At 40.5% G+C, this 15,428-nt stretch overlaps 1 protein-coding gene across 10 annotated transcripts in view; it reads right to left on the reverse strand.

Moving 5' to 3' along the window:
- Positions 1 to 450: 450 nt before the first annotated feature.
- Positions 451 to 15,428, reverse strand: part of ATP11B (ATPase phospholipid transporting 11B (putative)) — a 70,273-nt gene continuing 55,295 nt past the window's right edge. For 2 of the 10 annotated variants that reach the window (XM_075418259.1, XM_075418262.1), the window contains 2 exons: positions 9,521 to 9,654; positions 451 to 2,897 (listed from right to left, as the gene is read on the reverse strand). In XM_075418259.1, the coding sequence (XP_075274374.1) occupies positions 9,552 to 9,654 (103 nt within the window). In that variant the 3' untranslated portion in view covers positions 451 to 2,897; positions 9,521 to 9,551. Of the gene's footprint in view, positions 9,655 to 12,784; positions 12,908 to 15,428 lie in introns of all 10 variants that reach the window. The other 8 variants (XM_075418258.1, XM_075418256.1, XM_075418261.1 and 5 more) reach the window with 5 other exon arrangements.

Consider the following 15,428-nt stretch of genomic DNA (forward strand, 5'->3'; position numbering starts at 1 on the left):
GCCATGACCAGTGGTCGGGGGGGCTGAGGACAAGGCTGGGGCTGGGCAGCTGAGGAAGGGCTTTCTTCTGCTGTTGAAGAAAGGGGAACAGAGCCCATGGTGGCACTCGTCACCAAGCTGGCCTGGTGGGAGGCTCTGCGGGGAGCTGCTGGGCCAACTGACTGAGCTCAGCTGCAGGTGGGACCCCCCCACGTGTGTGTACGTATGGGGGGGGAAGGTGGGGTGGGTTTTGTGTCTGATCAGCATAGGTGGCCGCGCAGGTAGGTACGTGGGTCCTGTATGCATGTGCCTGGTGGGCCACTCACCTTCAGCCTGGCTACAGACTGATCCCGGGCACAAGGAGCAGCAAGCCTTGCTTCCCTCAAGCATGTTTTCCTCTTCCATAATTAAAACAATGACTCAGCTACAAGTGAAAGTTTTATTTAATAAATATAATTTTCATAAACCATTTTCAAAACAACTTCTACTGACCAAGCTGTACAATAAGCAAGCACACCAACTCGCTGTCAGAGAATCAAAAATAACATCAGGCAGCCACAGTGTCAGAGGTCCAAAATTCTTTGTACTAATTATTGCTAGTTTCCAGTTGTCAATGCCCCTCAGTTACCTAAAATTAAGGATAAACATCTTTAAAAAGGTACTTCTTGCAAAGATGATATCAGTCACGTTTTTTTTCTTCAAGAAAGCAGCAAACTTGATCACACTTAAGTGAAAAATACAGAAGTCTAGAAGACTGGCTATTTTCATATGCATAGGACCGGAAATCTCTCATGGGACCGTAACTGGGAATTGTAAAAATACAGTCTTTGCTGCAAAAATGATATTTATACCTGAAAGTGAGTCTCCTTTTTATCCATCTTCCCTTTATATGCCCCACAGATTAGCTTTTATCCCATTGCCAAAACATAAAGAGGTTGAGAACTTACTGATGCATGAAATCATTTCCTTTAAAACTGTGAGGAAAAATTAATATGTACCCAGAGGCCGTTAGGCGCACGTCAGGGGTCCTTTCAGACAAGTCACACTTTGTGTCACACACAGCAGTGCATTTCACATCCTGCCGCTTTATGTTACCTACAGAGCTCCTTAGCTCCGCCCCCCCCCGGCTTTATTCGTGTCTACGCATTTATACAAACTGGAAACCACAACAAAACAAGTCGTATCTGCAGTGCGGAGATGTGTGTGTACTGACTGTAATGCAGCATCGTAGCGTGGCGAATGCTTCCACGTGAGGAGAACATTCCTTGTAACCAAGCCGCAGAAGCTGGGGCAGCACACCAGGTCTCGCCACCATGTCAGTTCCGACGCCTCTACGAGCAGCAGTGAGCTGAAGGAAAACATCTACAGAAAGCGGCAGCCTTGTAAATACCGATGCGAATGCGCTTCTACAGCGACTGACGGCAAGAGGTGATACAGCCATGAGCATCCAAGCTTTCCTCCTCCTGTTTATAAACTGAGCCATTCCAAGAGGGAGCAGAAACCAGACAAATCATGCCACTGGAAGCAAACAACAGAAGCAAAGGACATACAGAACTACCAATGACAACAGCATTCCCAGGAAAACCCAGATCTGCAAAGAAGAAAGGCTCACTGGGAAGTCATCGAGGAACAGAAGACTAAAATTAGTCCATAAGCGATGGTTCGCCCTGCTCTGCGAGTAACTCACCCCTTTAAACTGACACCATCTGTGCACCAAGGCAGGGTGAGCACAGTGACGATGGCCTGAGAGCGATGCTGTATCCTACACCAAGAATACGAGAATCTCGAAATAAATGGTTCAGAAGCACATTCCGATGGAGCACTTTCGAGCACTTGAATTTCACCAAAAGCACTAATAGTTAGAAGTGCCAGATAAAGCTATTAAAAAAAAAAAAGTAGACTACAGCTTTGAGACATTGCTATCACTAGAAAATGAGATTTTTTTCCAATATAGTTATACTGTCATAAAAAATGTTTGAAATACCAAAGATTTCAGTAAGAAATTAATTTGCCTAATATGCATTCTAAGTTGCATAATCTTTTCTCAAATCATCTTTTGCACTAGAAAATCATTCTGAAAATGTAAAGCCAAAGTTTCCAGCATTCCTTCCTTTGCATTTGTGTCCCCCCAACCTGAAAAAATATACAGAATATTTTAAGCAGAATATTTACATTTTAGTTTGTGAAACAATTCAGAGCATCTTCCCACTTAATCTTTCCCACTGCACCCTTCCAAAAGCCTAAGTTCAGCAACGGAAACTCTGTTTTTCTAAGTAACAAAACACCAACCCCATTTCTCAGAGAACAAGACCTAAAATCTGCTGAGAACCAAAGCCCGTCCCGAAGGTGGCCATGGAGAAGGTGCTTCTCCAGAGACACTGCATGGTAAAGGGACTACACACCACTCTTGCTTTTAACTACAAACACCTACTACAGGCTCTTCTGCCACACCGTACGGACTGCAAGGCGAAGAGGTAACTCTAACACGTTTCCTCCCTCTGGCAAATCCTCCCCCGCCCATTCACGCTCTACATCAGAGCGCTGGACGCCAGCATTACACTGAATTAGTTCTACCTTGTGCAGTCTTCCTCATGAAGAATTGTGCACCGTAGCCAATGCATAGTGAATGGTTTCACACCCTTCAGCTGTCAAAGAACACACAAAATCTTTCTTCCTTCAATAGAAGCCATTTTTAAAAGATTTGTGACACCCATACAAAAACACAGTCACTTCTTCCAGCCAAAATATTTGTCAGACCAAAAGACCTGGTCTTACACAAACCAACTCTAGGTTGTTAATAATGAGAAATTACTGGTTTAGATTTACTGCAAATAGAAAAATATACCTTGGCAGACAGCTGATTCAGAAGTTCTTCCTGAATTGTTTAAATGCATGTTTCTTCGGTAACCTTACAAACTCTGGGAAAAGGGAAAGCAGGGGGAAAGGGAGAAGAGGAGATGGAAGGTTTTAAAGAAACATAATGGACGCAATTACTCTTTAACTATAGGACTGTGCTTCTTTTGTGCAAATGTAATAGATTTGTGTGGTAAAAGCCAAAATACGTAAATGTACAGAGCTGAGCCAATCTAAATGCTTGGAGCAGGGCTGTGTATCAAAGCCTCTGCCTTCTGCGACACAAAATCAACCGCAGATTGCATTTCCACATGTGATACGCCAACAACAGAGACTCATGAGGTTACACGGTCACACACGCTGACGGGATGAGGCAACTGCTATGGGACAGGGATGAACATGTACTTCGGAAAAGTGAAACACTGATTGCGACATACGAGACACAGCTAAACAGCAGATATCTGATTAGAGCATTCCAAAAAGCCCCTTATTTCCTAGGTATCCATGGCAGTATGAAGACTCTTAGAATGAGAAACTACTAAGAAAACCATTATTTTAAGAACATATTTAATATTGTATAAGAAGAGAGTTACAGGAGCAGGTGAAATCCGAGTGTATTTTGTTACTACTGCATACCCGGCTGGAAGTTTTCTTGGGGAATGGAGAGGTAACCACCAGTCCACTGCACAGGATCCAGGTTTCACGCTATATGCGGTCAGACGAGTCACACGTTAATGCTTACTACATGGAGCATGCGAGACTCCATTTTCAGTGATTTCTTAACTGCCTGGACATTCGACGTGGGATCTAGTGTACAACTGAGATTTTCAAACTGCAGCTTCACTGCATTTACGCACTTGAAGGCATGATAGTTACGAACTCTGAACACTGAATTAAACAGTTATTTAAAATGAAAGTTTGCTGTGTTTTGATTTTGTTTCTTCTGTTTCATAATTCGTTTTTAGAGCATCTTAATCAATTTGTGGTCTGGTCTTCATCTCTGCCAGTGGGACAAAAACCTCACGGACTCGAGTTTCACAGCAAGGTTGCAATGACAATTTCTTTGCTACGCAAACATTGCCTTGAACAATGAGATCCTGAAAATCCTGCAGCACCTGCAGCCCTCAGTCCAGAGCAGAGATTCCAGTCCCTAATGCAAAAATAAGAGTTCCAAGAGAAGAGCTGAAGCAATACCGGTTAAAGTCACGGACAAGACTAATGAACAGCGCATTTGGTGCTTGGAAAGTAGGACCTCTTGCGCACCTCCTCCCCTGCAGCTCACTGCCCTCTTCAGAGTCTGGGATGACCATAAGCAGAGGGACATGCTCCTGTGGCAGCAGCCCAGGCCCCCCTGAGGTGTCACACCAGGAGGGTAAAATATGCCTGCCCGAACTACTTATTTGCCATGTAATTTACTGGGGAGACGGCACTTCAGCCAGCAGCGGGAACTCACGCAGGCAGGGTGAAAGCAGCCAATGCTGGTTTTGTCCAGATCCTACGCTTAACCACTTCTTTGTTCAAGAAGTTCCTGGAGGTGTGATTTACAGTTTATTCCGCCCAGAGATAACAATCAATATGCAGCTTTGCGTTTCTTACTGACAGGAAGGTTCTTCCAGTTACTGACAGGACTTCAGAGACTGACTTCCACCTGCACGTCCAAACAAGGCTCTGGAAGCAGCAGCACTTTTGCCAGCCTCTAGCTGTAAAAACTGCCATAGCTAAGGCACCGCTCCCTGGCTGGCCCTGGTGGCAGGACCTCCATTTTATCTCCCCACCCCCCCTAGGTTTGGTCACCTTGCAGAATGGATGGGATCTGTTGCTGCCCGGCCCCAGACGTGCAGACACACACATTTATACTGGGACAGCAGAGGTACCTGCAAGATGCACCGCTCCAAGCTCCGTCTGTGCAATTTGGTTTTATTGGCATATTTAGGTATCGAAACATTGCCATCAATGTCTCACATCCTTCAGATATATGAAGATAATTAAGCATTAATTGTATCTTCAAAGTACAACATGACCAAATATAAATACATGAAAAAGAATAACACATGCAAAAATTCCCCAACTTTAAAAGGATTAATAATTCACAAAATTTATGCTAGTGAGACTTCTGTATAATCCACTAATGCTGACACATTTTTCCATGTCAAGATCAAGAACTGTTAACAAAACACACCATGCATAATAAAAGATGGCTGGCTGCTGAATTATACTTCAAGACGACAGTGAATTGTTATATCCCTTATTATTCCAAATTATGGCCTTGTAAAAGTTAACAGTGTTTTTCAAAGCAATGACTCATATATTGCCATTCACACACTAGCATAAATATTTGAATTGTATTTAACTCTCAAAAATTACTAAACTGATTGCTTATAGAATATAGTAACCGTCCATGGAAATAACAAAACTGATTTGCAGACTGCTAAGACAGCATCTGTAAGAGACAACTCAAAATGAACGTGTGCGTTCAAAGTGAAGGGTCATCATGGAAAATGCAACTTTTTAAAGTTTCATTGTGCAAGTTCAGTTCTATTGGATCACTTGAATTTGGGAGAAGAAAGATTTTGTCACCGTGCTACAGTGACGTCTCAAGTATCAAATGCAGGATTCCAGTCTGCCCATATGGTAACAAAAAAGAAGATTAAATGCTCAGAGGTAAAAGCGCTCCTTAAAAAAAATAAATATATATATATATTTAGCAATTTGTGGATATAATTAGAAAAAAAAATAATCTTGGAAGTGATTACTGTCCAGACGACTTATGCTAGGCCACAAGACAAGCCCTGGGCTGTATTTAGAAGTCATGCTAGTCTTTTCTAGGGCAGGGATGTAGCACTGAACTCGCTTCAGAACCTACTACAGGTGCACGAGCACCACATGGCTTCCACAAGGCATTTACAAATGTCCCTGTTAACAAGTGGGCGAGTCCATTGTGGAGAGAGTCAAGAAGCTTCTGTCGTTGGCATAGAAGGGATCCGATGAACTCCATGATCTAAAGCAACAATAAAAAAAAAGTTTGGCTGACTGGGAACTTAAAATCTAGAGTTGAGGAGACAAGTCTATGAAAGCAAGAAATAAAAGTATGATGTTACGAGATTAGGCAAATGTAACTCTTTAAAAGACTAATCTTATTCATTTCATGTAGGCACCTGCAATTCATTCAAACCTTTGAAAAGATACTGCGATTAATCATGCCAACTATGTAATTAGCAGTTCTATGTTTACTCACAGCTACAGATATTTTCTTCACTATGAACTAAAACAGCCGGAGGTTTATAGGCCAGTTTTACAACTAAAGTTTTACCATTGTGCCTCAAGGGAAATCTGCATGTCGCACGCATAAGTTGAGGCACAGTGAACGCTACAACTTGATTTTGCCTAAGGTCACTCCCGTCAAGCCCTGCGACAGGCAGAGCCAACCGCTGTCACCCAGGACACTGGCATTCTGATGTCAGACACCCAAGCTGTCTAAAGGCGTGGGGAGGAAAAACTTCCAGCTGCAGTCATGAATCTATTTCATCCCTTACCGTTAAAGTTAAATTTTAAGGCATCAGAAAAACTACCTAACCTGTTGTAGCTTTTGATTCTGATGGGATCTCACAATGGCTCTCTCAAGGACAGATTCCTACTTCGGAAGAGACACTGTTCGTGGCGGAACAATATTACAGGACTGTATGTGAAAAGCTCAGAAGGCTGGAAGGCAGGAAATGAAAATACAACAAACTTCTCCAAATTTGCCTCTGTCAGAAATCTGCTGTTTCTTTAGAACCTTTACATGCAGTGCCTTGACATGAGTACCACTAATGGGAGATCCGAGCAATTCGGTAATGAATCCTACTGTACAAGACGTGTATGTGATCCAGCATTCTTAATATTTTAGTGACTGACAAATTGACAGACAATTTAATGGAACAGACAGACAAAAAAGCATTTTATCATACCACACCACACATTTTATATTCTAACTGGTGAATGAAGCTATAGAAAATACTTCTCGAATGCATTTTACAAGCAGTAAATTAAGTTCAAGAGACTATATTCCTGTGGCCCGCTACTCCAAGCATTTATACAATTAATTTGATTTGATCACAATTTGATTCATCAAAGTTCCTATCAAAATTTGACACCATGTTTGATTTCATGTTCAGCTATTGTGTTTGACAGAATATCATATTTGACAGAATATCAGGAGCACAGAACACAACACAAACCAGTTTATAGTGCTCTTCGTTTTACAGCACTCTCACAGACAACGTATTTATCAGCATCGCTTCATTCAGCAAAAACAATTTGCAGCTGCATAAGAAGCCGCTTTGTAAAGCCCAAGTACTCAGCAGACCATCCTGTTTGGGACTGTGCAATCTCCAGAAGATACCAGCTTTAGGTAAAAAACAAAGCAGCTCAAGCGCGTGAACAAAGGCTCAACAATTTTACAGGCATTTTTAAAATCACCAAATAGATTTCTTAACTGTACCTTCAGCATTTGACAGCTTGTAACTGCCTCATGTGATTTAAGCAATTAGTACATAACAAAATAAACTAAGACTTTCACATATTACCAGGAAAATACAGGGGAAAAAATAGTCTTAGTACCTTGACTTTTAGACTAGGTTTTATGTGTCAATGCTGAGTGGAAGGAACTGAAGTCACTGAAGAAAGCAAATTTAAAAAGTATTTTCTAGTTGTACTACACATAAATTTAAGTGACACTACAAGATGGTTCAGAGTAATTTCAACCAGAGGGGGAGGCAAAAACTACAGAACATCAAGCCCCCAGTGTAGCACCAGGATAGTTTTGCATATTCATTACACATAATACTAACTTCCACGTTCTAACAACCCTAAAATTATTCAGCTAGGTGGAACTTTGTCTGAAAATCACGAGGTAAGCAGACAAGGAACCTGAGAAAGTGCAGTTTTCAAAAAGTGTTTAATATTCTGTCAAATATGAGTTACCTTCAATAAATATTTGTAAGTTCTTAAAGAAAGAAAAACTGAGTGGAAAAAAGAGGAAATTGTAAAAAAGTAAATGCATTGCAGAAAATAAGACACACAATACCTACCTTACAAGACTACATGTTATTAAGGCAAAAGTTAACTAAAAATATGCCTTAATTAGATAAAAATAAATGAAAAAAGTAGCATGAGAAGTTCCTCATTTGGAAAGCACAGTTTTACAGAGAAGTGGAAAAAAACCAAAAAAACTTAGAGCAACTGCTACCAAAATGTTGATTTTCAGACCAATTAAATGCTCACCTTGTAGATTAAAAATTCTATTAAACTGTTTATTTTATACATCATGCCCGCTTTCTATACAGCAAGAGTTTGAGTTAAAAATGTACTTAATCATAACAGTTCACTTTTCATATGGAATGAAACATTTTGCGTAACCATACCCTGGATTTGTAGAAATGTTGACTAAATCTCATAAGCAAGCCAGAAGAGAGAAACTGACTGAAGCCACAGACACTGCATCCAACACAAGAGTTCAAACCAGAAAGGTGCTACGTACCGAGCCAACACCTAAAGGCAGAGCCAGAACTGGCAGAGCTTGGCAAGTGGAAATCACCCCGCAAGATTTTACACGGAATGAATGATATCACAACCTTTAACCAAAAAAGACGAAGTTGTTCAAATACAAAATGAGTTTCCTTGAACACGGGTGAAGCGCAACTTTTTCAGGTTTGCCTTTTGACCAATGAAGGACCATGATATCATTCAGGGACTGAGAGATTACGATGTACAAAAGACTATTTTTATTTCTACCCCCAAATATTTCTGTGTTTTTTTAGCTATCCCTCATTATTTGGAAAAGGTGAGATGGCACATCAGCAGGTTTAGTCAGCGTTTTTCTCACAGTTACGCTGACTGCAAGAGCAGTGTTGCTCCTTAGCTGTATTCAGTTGCTCCAGTGTGCTTTTCTCCCATTGAGGTTTGTTTCACACATGGTTTGTGAAGGAAAAAGGTTTATTTAGCACGTACTTTGGAATGGCACACAAGATTTGGACAATATACCTTCCAGAACCGAAAAAAACATTTAAAATTCTTAGAACCTGAAGGCTCTGTTCTGTCAGATTTTAGAAATAGATTATAAAAGTTATACTACAAAAATATTTCATCTTCATATCAATCAATGGCTGAAATATTTAAAGACTCTCCTTCTAAATGAAGTTATATTTAAGGGGGGAGTGTGAGCCTTTTGTATATCTTCAGGAGTAACACAAGCTCCAAGGTAAATATTTGGAGGTTGTACATCAAGAACCAAAGGGAAAAGTCTTTCGACTTTACAAACAACTCCTGATTTGTGAAGGTTAAAAAAAAAAAAAATCATAAAAAAGAGAACAAAAACAGCAGCAAGGCTTGATTTTCTAAGAGAAGAATGTACAAATCAAGAGAAATTACGATAGATACAACACAAGAACTTGTAGTAAGCCAAACTAAACGTTTTAACAGAAATATTTTGAAAACTGTTTTTCCCCCTCCCCATCCCAAAAGAAAGAACTCAAAAAGAAACAATAAAATAATCTTTTAGGATGAAAAAAGTACAATAAAGAGTTGCATTTCCTACTTAAATAAGCAAAACCTGCAGCTGGTTCGCTAGACATCTACGGCTGCAGGCTCATCGGGTTCCAGTTTATAGGAGAATCGTCTGCAGCAAAGACTACTGAGAGAAATGCCACACCTGTTGACCCGGGTCAGACTACATCTTCCCATTAGTCGTTCCAGCATTCTTCTAACAGATGTGCATGCTGTTTCCCCATCTGAGAAGCAGCACATGGAGTCCAAGCAGTTGATACCTGAACCTGCCTCAGTAAGCTGGAAGGAGGAAATGAAGAAAAGAAAACACAACATCAGTACTCACAGATTCTGGCAATGCTGTTATCAGAAAACACTTAGGAAAAGCAGGTTTTCTTAGAGTGTTGAATATTTTTCAATTTTATAGAACTACAACAACGGATAACACTACCATTTCCCTTCCTAAAGTCTATTTACACTAAAATTTGATCTTCCCAAGGTTTGAATGCAGCCTTGGTGAGCGTATGGAAAGCAGCCTTGGTGAGCACCATCCCTGCTTAATGTTGGAAATAAACCGGTTAGCAGTTACAGCTACAACAGATCTCTGGAGCAGAGCGCCATGCAGTTTAAGCTGTGATGCCCTGGCTAACCGCAGCGGAGGTACAACAATTTACACAAGCCACAGGTCTGCCCTATTTTAAGGGAAATCAATCAAGAAAAAGCGTCAGACCAGGGCTGCAGAATACAATGCAGCAACCTGATTGTAAGTAATAATTCTCTTCCTCAAGTAGTGTAGAATGCAACTTCCTATAATAATTTACACATAATATCACTGCTATTGATACCCTTCGCTTGGCAAGGAACAAAAGCACATTCCTGGTTTTGTGAATGTCTTTTATCTAAATGCAAACAAGGCTGATGTTAAAAAGGTTCAGTCACGTTCATGCCAGCATGAAGAATTAATCCAACATTAGCACAATAAACTGTCTACTGTTCATTCTTTGTAGGTGAGAAGGAGACCCAAACAAAATGAAAGTAGTAATACAAGGATGTACGGGTTTAAGTTAAGTGCCATCTAACAGCGTGCTCCTCTGTATTATTTTTGCACACTAGTCAACCATAGCATAAGTAAAAACTAACTGAAATCTAGTACTGCTGGAGGCAGAATATCCAAACTGACTTCAGTATGCTTTCCAAAAGGAAACAGAAATGTGAAGTCCAGCGATGCTTTTTAATCTAATTTGAAACTCTCCATGAGAGCATCCTGTCAAACAAATGCCAAACACACAGGCTGAATTTCAGCATCCGTTATCCTCACCTCACTCTCAGCAACCAGTAACTAAAGAAATTTGGGGGGAGGCATCTTAGTCTATGATAGGACACAGCTCACTTCAGAGCTTCCCCCAGCTTTTCACCGTGTGACCAAAGGTCGCCAACTGTTGTCTAAAGACTTTGGTTTCTGACTCCAGTTGCTTTTCCACAAGGAAAGCAAAAGAACCTCAGCATTCCCTACGGGAGTGGTTTACTATGAGCGCACACATTCCTTCCAAATCCCTGAAACAGGCATACAGCTTCATAACAGAACAATTCCCTTACTACAAAGAAGAGGCAGCTAACAGAAACAAGAGGCATTTGGAAATCCCAGAGAAAAATCCCAACTGGTAGGACCAGGAAGGAGCACAGAGGCAGAACTGGTGTTCCCACACATCATCTCCATGCACGCCTGCCTCTTCCTTGGCTCTGTTTGGCCTTCCCCGCAGACCCTCCGGATCTTCCCCTCACACCACTCAGTGTGATGCTTACAGGGCTGGCAGTTAACAACTGTATGAACTTACAGAAAGCATTACAAACTGAAACCCTTGATACAGTCGCTGCACCTCTGAGGTCCAGAATGAGCGCAGGCAGAACACACGCTTCTGCCTAAGGCGCTCATTTGGGAGGTCTTCGGGACACAAAATGCAGATTTACCATGACAATGAACTTCTGGAAATACCCAAGAGACAGGAGCAGAAGCATTGAAACTGACAGCTCTAAAAGGGGTTTTGGGTAACCCAAAACAAAACATGCCTCAACAGAGCTCGAGTCCCTGAGCACTCTTATTCGATGACCGTCACAACTGGTCACAAGTGTACTGTCACAGACCATACTATAATTAGGAATAGCACAATTTGCAGCACTGCAGTACTGCAAATATGACCTTCACAGCCACTTCATACTGCACTCACAGTGTATCAGACAAGACATGACACAGAGCAGAAGGAATTCCTATCAGGAGGTCAGAAAGCAAGCTCCCTGCTGCATATGCAGCAATCTTCACGGTTGCATTCACAGCAATACAAAACAAACTCTCCATATTCCTACAGTTAGGATTTCAAAAAGAATATTTAGTCCATCCATTATCTTGAAGCAGACCAAGTAATACCTTTAAAGTTACTGTAAAAGGTCATCTTACAGTGGTTGTATGTAGGATCAGATGGACCAGACACTTTTTTCCCCTAGCATGTGCTGACCTGAGAGCTCGCAGTCCTAGATATTATTCAAAGACTGGCAGAAAGAGGAACCAAGAGTAACCCAAACTAGCTTCCAAGGAGTGAACCCTCAGCTCTGAAGGGCTGGTGTTTCTTATTCACCAGAATCTCCTTTGTTCTCAAGTTAGATACTCAGAAAAAGCTAGGATCATGCTTGAAACACAATTTATGGAAAAGTTAGTATTACCCTTTTTTAAAAATAGCAAATGTGACCTTACACAAGCCTGGAAACAACATTTATATTTTATCAAACTCACAGTTAAGTGTAAAGTAATACTGGGAGAGCATTAAGGACAATATAAAAATAAATTCAATTTTATGTGTAGATATATTGTATATAACTGCTTGGTGAACATGGATTTTAATATTTATACCCACTACCTGGAAGGAAGACACTTATATTATGCTAAAGAGTCCCTTTTCTCACTTTTCTGTCTGTAGTGGACAATTATGATCATAGTTTTGTATCAAAGTAAAACCTGGCACAGTAAGGCAGTAAAGCAGAATGGTATCCAAAGACTTGAAACAAACCCTCAGGAAATAAAAGGCAGCAGAAACAATGCTTTAAAAAAATTAATAAGTATAGAGAAATATCTGGTATTATTTGTACTTGGGATGCAAATGAAGTATTTTCATGAGGTAAGATCCGGGATCACAATAAACATAATACTTATATGATAATGGCCCATTTCATGTAATAAATCAAAAAACAACTGAAGTGCAGAATTAAAGAATGATTCAGCTTGATAAGGAAAAAAATCAAACCCACATACTATGATACAAATTTTCTTGTAGATACCAAAAATATGGATATTTTGGAGATGGCTCCATGACTGTCTATATATGATACATATAAATATATGTATATACACACACACATTAGGGTAGAGTGGGAGTACTACCTAGTGAACGTAAGAACTGTCGGGTAGGCTAGATGGATCTAGCAGTTGCCTATTGTCCTCCCCTCTGTGCCTGCCTTCAGCAAAGTCACATGCTGAGCTGACTGAACCCTTATCTTCTTCCATCTAGAAGGACAGAAAAGCAACAAGTCTTATAAACCACCATGCTTGCATTGCTTTAAAACAGTTATTTTTACATGAACTTTCATTTTACAGATCTGTTCCTGAGAGAACACGGCACATTCACAAGGTAAAGAGGCTACTTTTTCAAGTTCATTGGTGGATCGAACATGGTTTATCAGTGCACAGGTATTACAACTGTTTGGTCTTTTTGCACAGACTACAAAAGGGGAAAACCAAATAAATTTGAAATCTGTTTCAGATTTTCAGATTTTGGTTTCAGATTCTGGAGGTTTATTAGTTTTCCCCCTTCTAACAGAAAGGGCCATCTCAGTTTGTTTATTACAGTGTATTCTACATGCCACAAGACAGACATTTCAACTAAACATTTACACTGAAATATACAGTTGGGACTTCGCTGAACAGGAAATGTATTTAATCCTGTACATCAAGTTAAGAGCACTGCACAGTATCCTCCTGAGCCCAGGTCCTACCTGCCAACATGTCTGATGCCATACGGAAGTTTCAGAAAATACAGATGAGGTGATTATTACTACTCCACAATTGAGTTAAAACTTGCTCCCTACTGTAAAGCTCACTTTCTTTAACCCTTAATATACTGTATATTAAATTCCCCAACAATTAGATTTAAATTTTTCAAAGAAAAAATAACTATATTAAAAACTAACTAACTACTTCACTGACACTTCTGTTTTCAACATTTTTCTAGTTTTTCTACTCTTCATCTCTTTGAATCAAATAAACCTACAAATGTCACATATTCCGTTATTTCAAACTCATTAGACAAAAGTATCTCCAGGTAGCACACTCTGCTAACACAATACACAAACCTGTAAAGGAAGAGATTACCCTTGTTCAAAGCTTAGGATGTTCTGGTATACTTCACTAGCGGGAAGGCATGTTTGCACTTGAATAGTTGTCTTGGAGACTATGTGTTCCTTACAGAAAACACATGGTGCAAAAGGAACAGAAACCTGTCCTCAACTTCGACACAGCTGGGCTGGGTCAGATACGAAAGCTTTAGGAGGGGAATCCTATGAAACACTAACTAGAGGAAAAAATACAGACAAGTAATGAAGGCTGTAAAGCCAGGGCCAGGAGTCTGGAGTTCTGGAGACAGCTAAAGAAAGCAGATCTGCAGAGATGAAGGGAAAACAAGGCAACCACAAACTTACGGGCCTGTAGACCGGGAAAGAACCAAGTCTTGGCTGTACTAAGACCAACGCTACAGATGGAGTCCCAGATACCACGTTACGCACTGACAGCCTCCTCTGTAAATAAAAACCTTTTTTGTGTTTTACATCTCCCTAGTATTGAGTACAGTCATAACACACTGTCCAAAGGTAAAAACTCTATAAACATGGTTAATCCCATCAGTAAGTAGAACATCCGTCTGAGCAACACTTCTCACATGTGGCTTAAGATTTCTGACAGTTCTTATAAAGCAGACACATGTCTACATACAGACACACACAAAACTGAAATGAGATACAATGGGGCCCAGCTGGTCCCCTAGGATATATATTTCACACGTTCCAAGAACAGGAGCCACAGCTACAGAGGAAAGCAGTAGTGCTCAGTCAGTCTCCAGCGAAGCGTAAGGCCTGCACCTGCCCTGTGCTGCTGGATTTCTTCTGCACCCCAACACTGCCCGGGAAGTTCAGAGGCAAGAGTTGAACAGGCACACGCAAGACTGCATTTCTGCCTTACAGGAATCACACGGACACTTAAAATACCCCCCTCAAAGCTCTTAGCTGTACATTACAAATGTACTTAATAGAAACCTGAACACTTTTTGCACACTGTGAAGCCTATAGACATAAAAATTGATTATAACATCATATTTGTAATTTAATTTGCATTTCTAAAAGTATTCTCCTTCTGTTTACCAACAGAACAGTGAGTACAACTGCAGAACAAGGCATAACTCCGTTTAACTTGGTGCTATATTGCTTTTGAGGTTTTTAATACATATTTAACAAACAACAAAAACCTGCCAAAGTCTGCCCATCAATCTACAAGCATTCGGCAGTCACAAAGGATGCAATTACTGGGTGGCCATGTACGAATGAGGGGTGACAGAATTCACTGCTTACAGCTGCCTTCACCAAGCAGCTGCTTTGTTTCATGTTCCTACAGTTCTCTTTGCTTTCTCTGCTCTACTGCTTTTGGAAGTCAGCCACCCTGGACACCACAGAAACTGACCCATGGTCTTCACTCCAAATTATTTTTTATTTAGTGTAGTGAAGCGAACAGTTTCCTGATTTTCCTTTTTACTGTTCCAGGTAAGGATCCACAGGATAGCATCTGAACTTTATCTGAGGACTACAAATAAAGCACTAGAGAAACCCAAACCTTTGTTTCTCTCTTGTTGCACTTTACAACTTCAACTGTATAGCACAAAGCACTCAATGCTTGTATTTCAGGTACCTTACTACTAAGATACTGAAGTGTAAAAATTCTGATATACAAGAGAATTGGATTTGCATAATCATTCATCACTCAT

The sequence above is a fragment of the Opisthocomus hoazin genome, chromosome 4 (assembly GCF_030867145.1).
Source record: "Opisthocomus hoazin isolate bOpiHoa1 chromosome 4, bOpiHoa1.hap1, whole genome shotgun sequence".
In the NCBI taxonomy this organism is placed as follows: Eukaryota; Metazoa; Chordata; class Aves; order Opisthocomiformes; family Opisthocomidae; genus Opisthocomus; species Opisthocomus hoazin.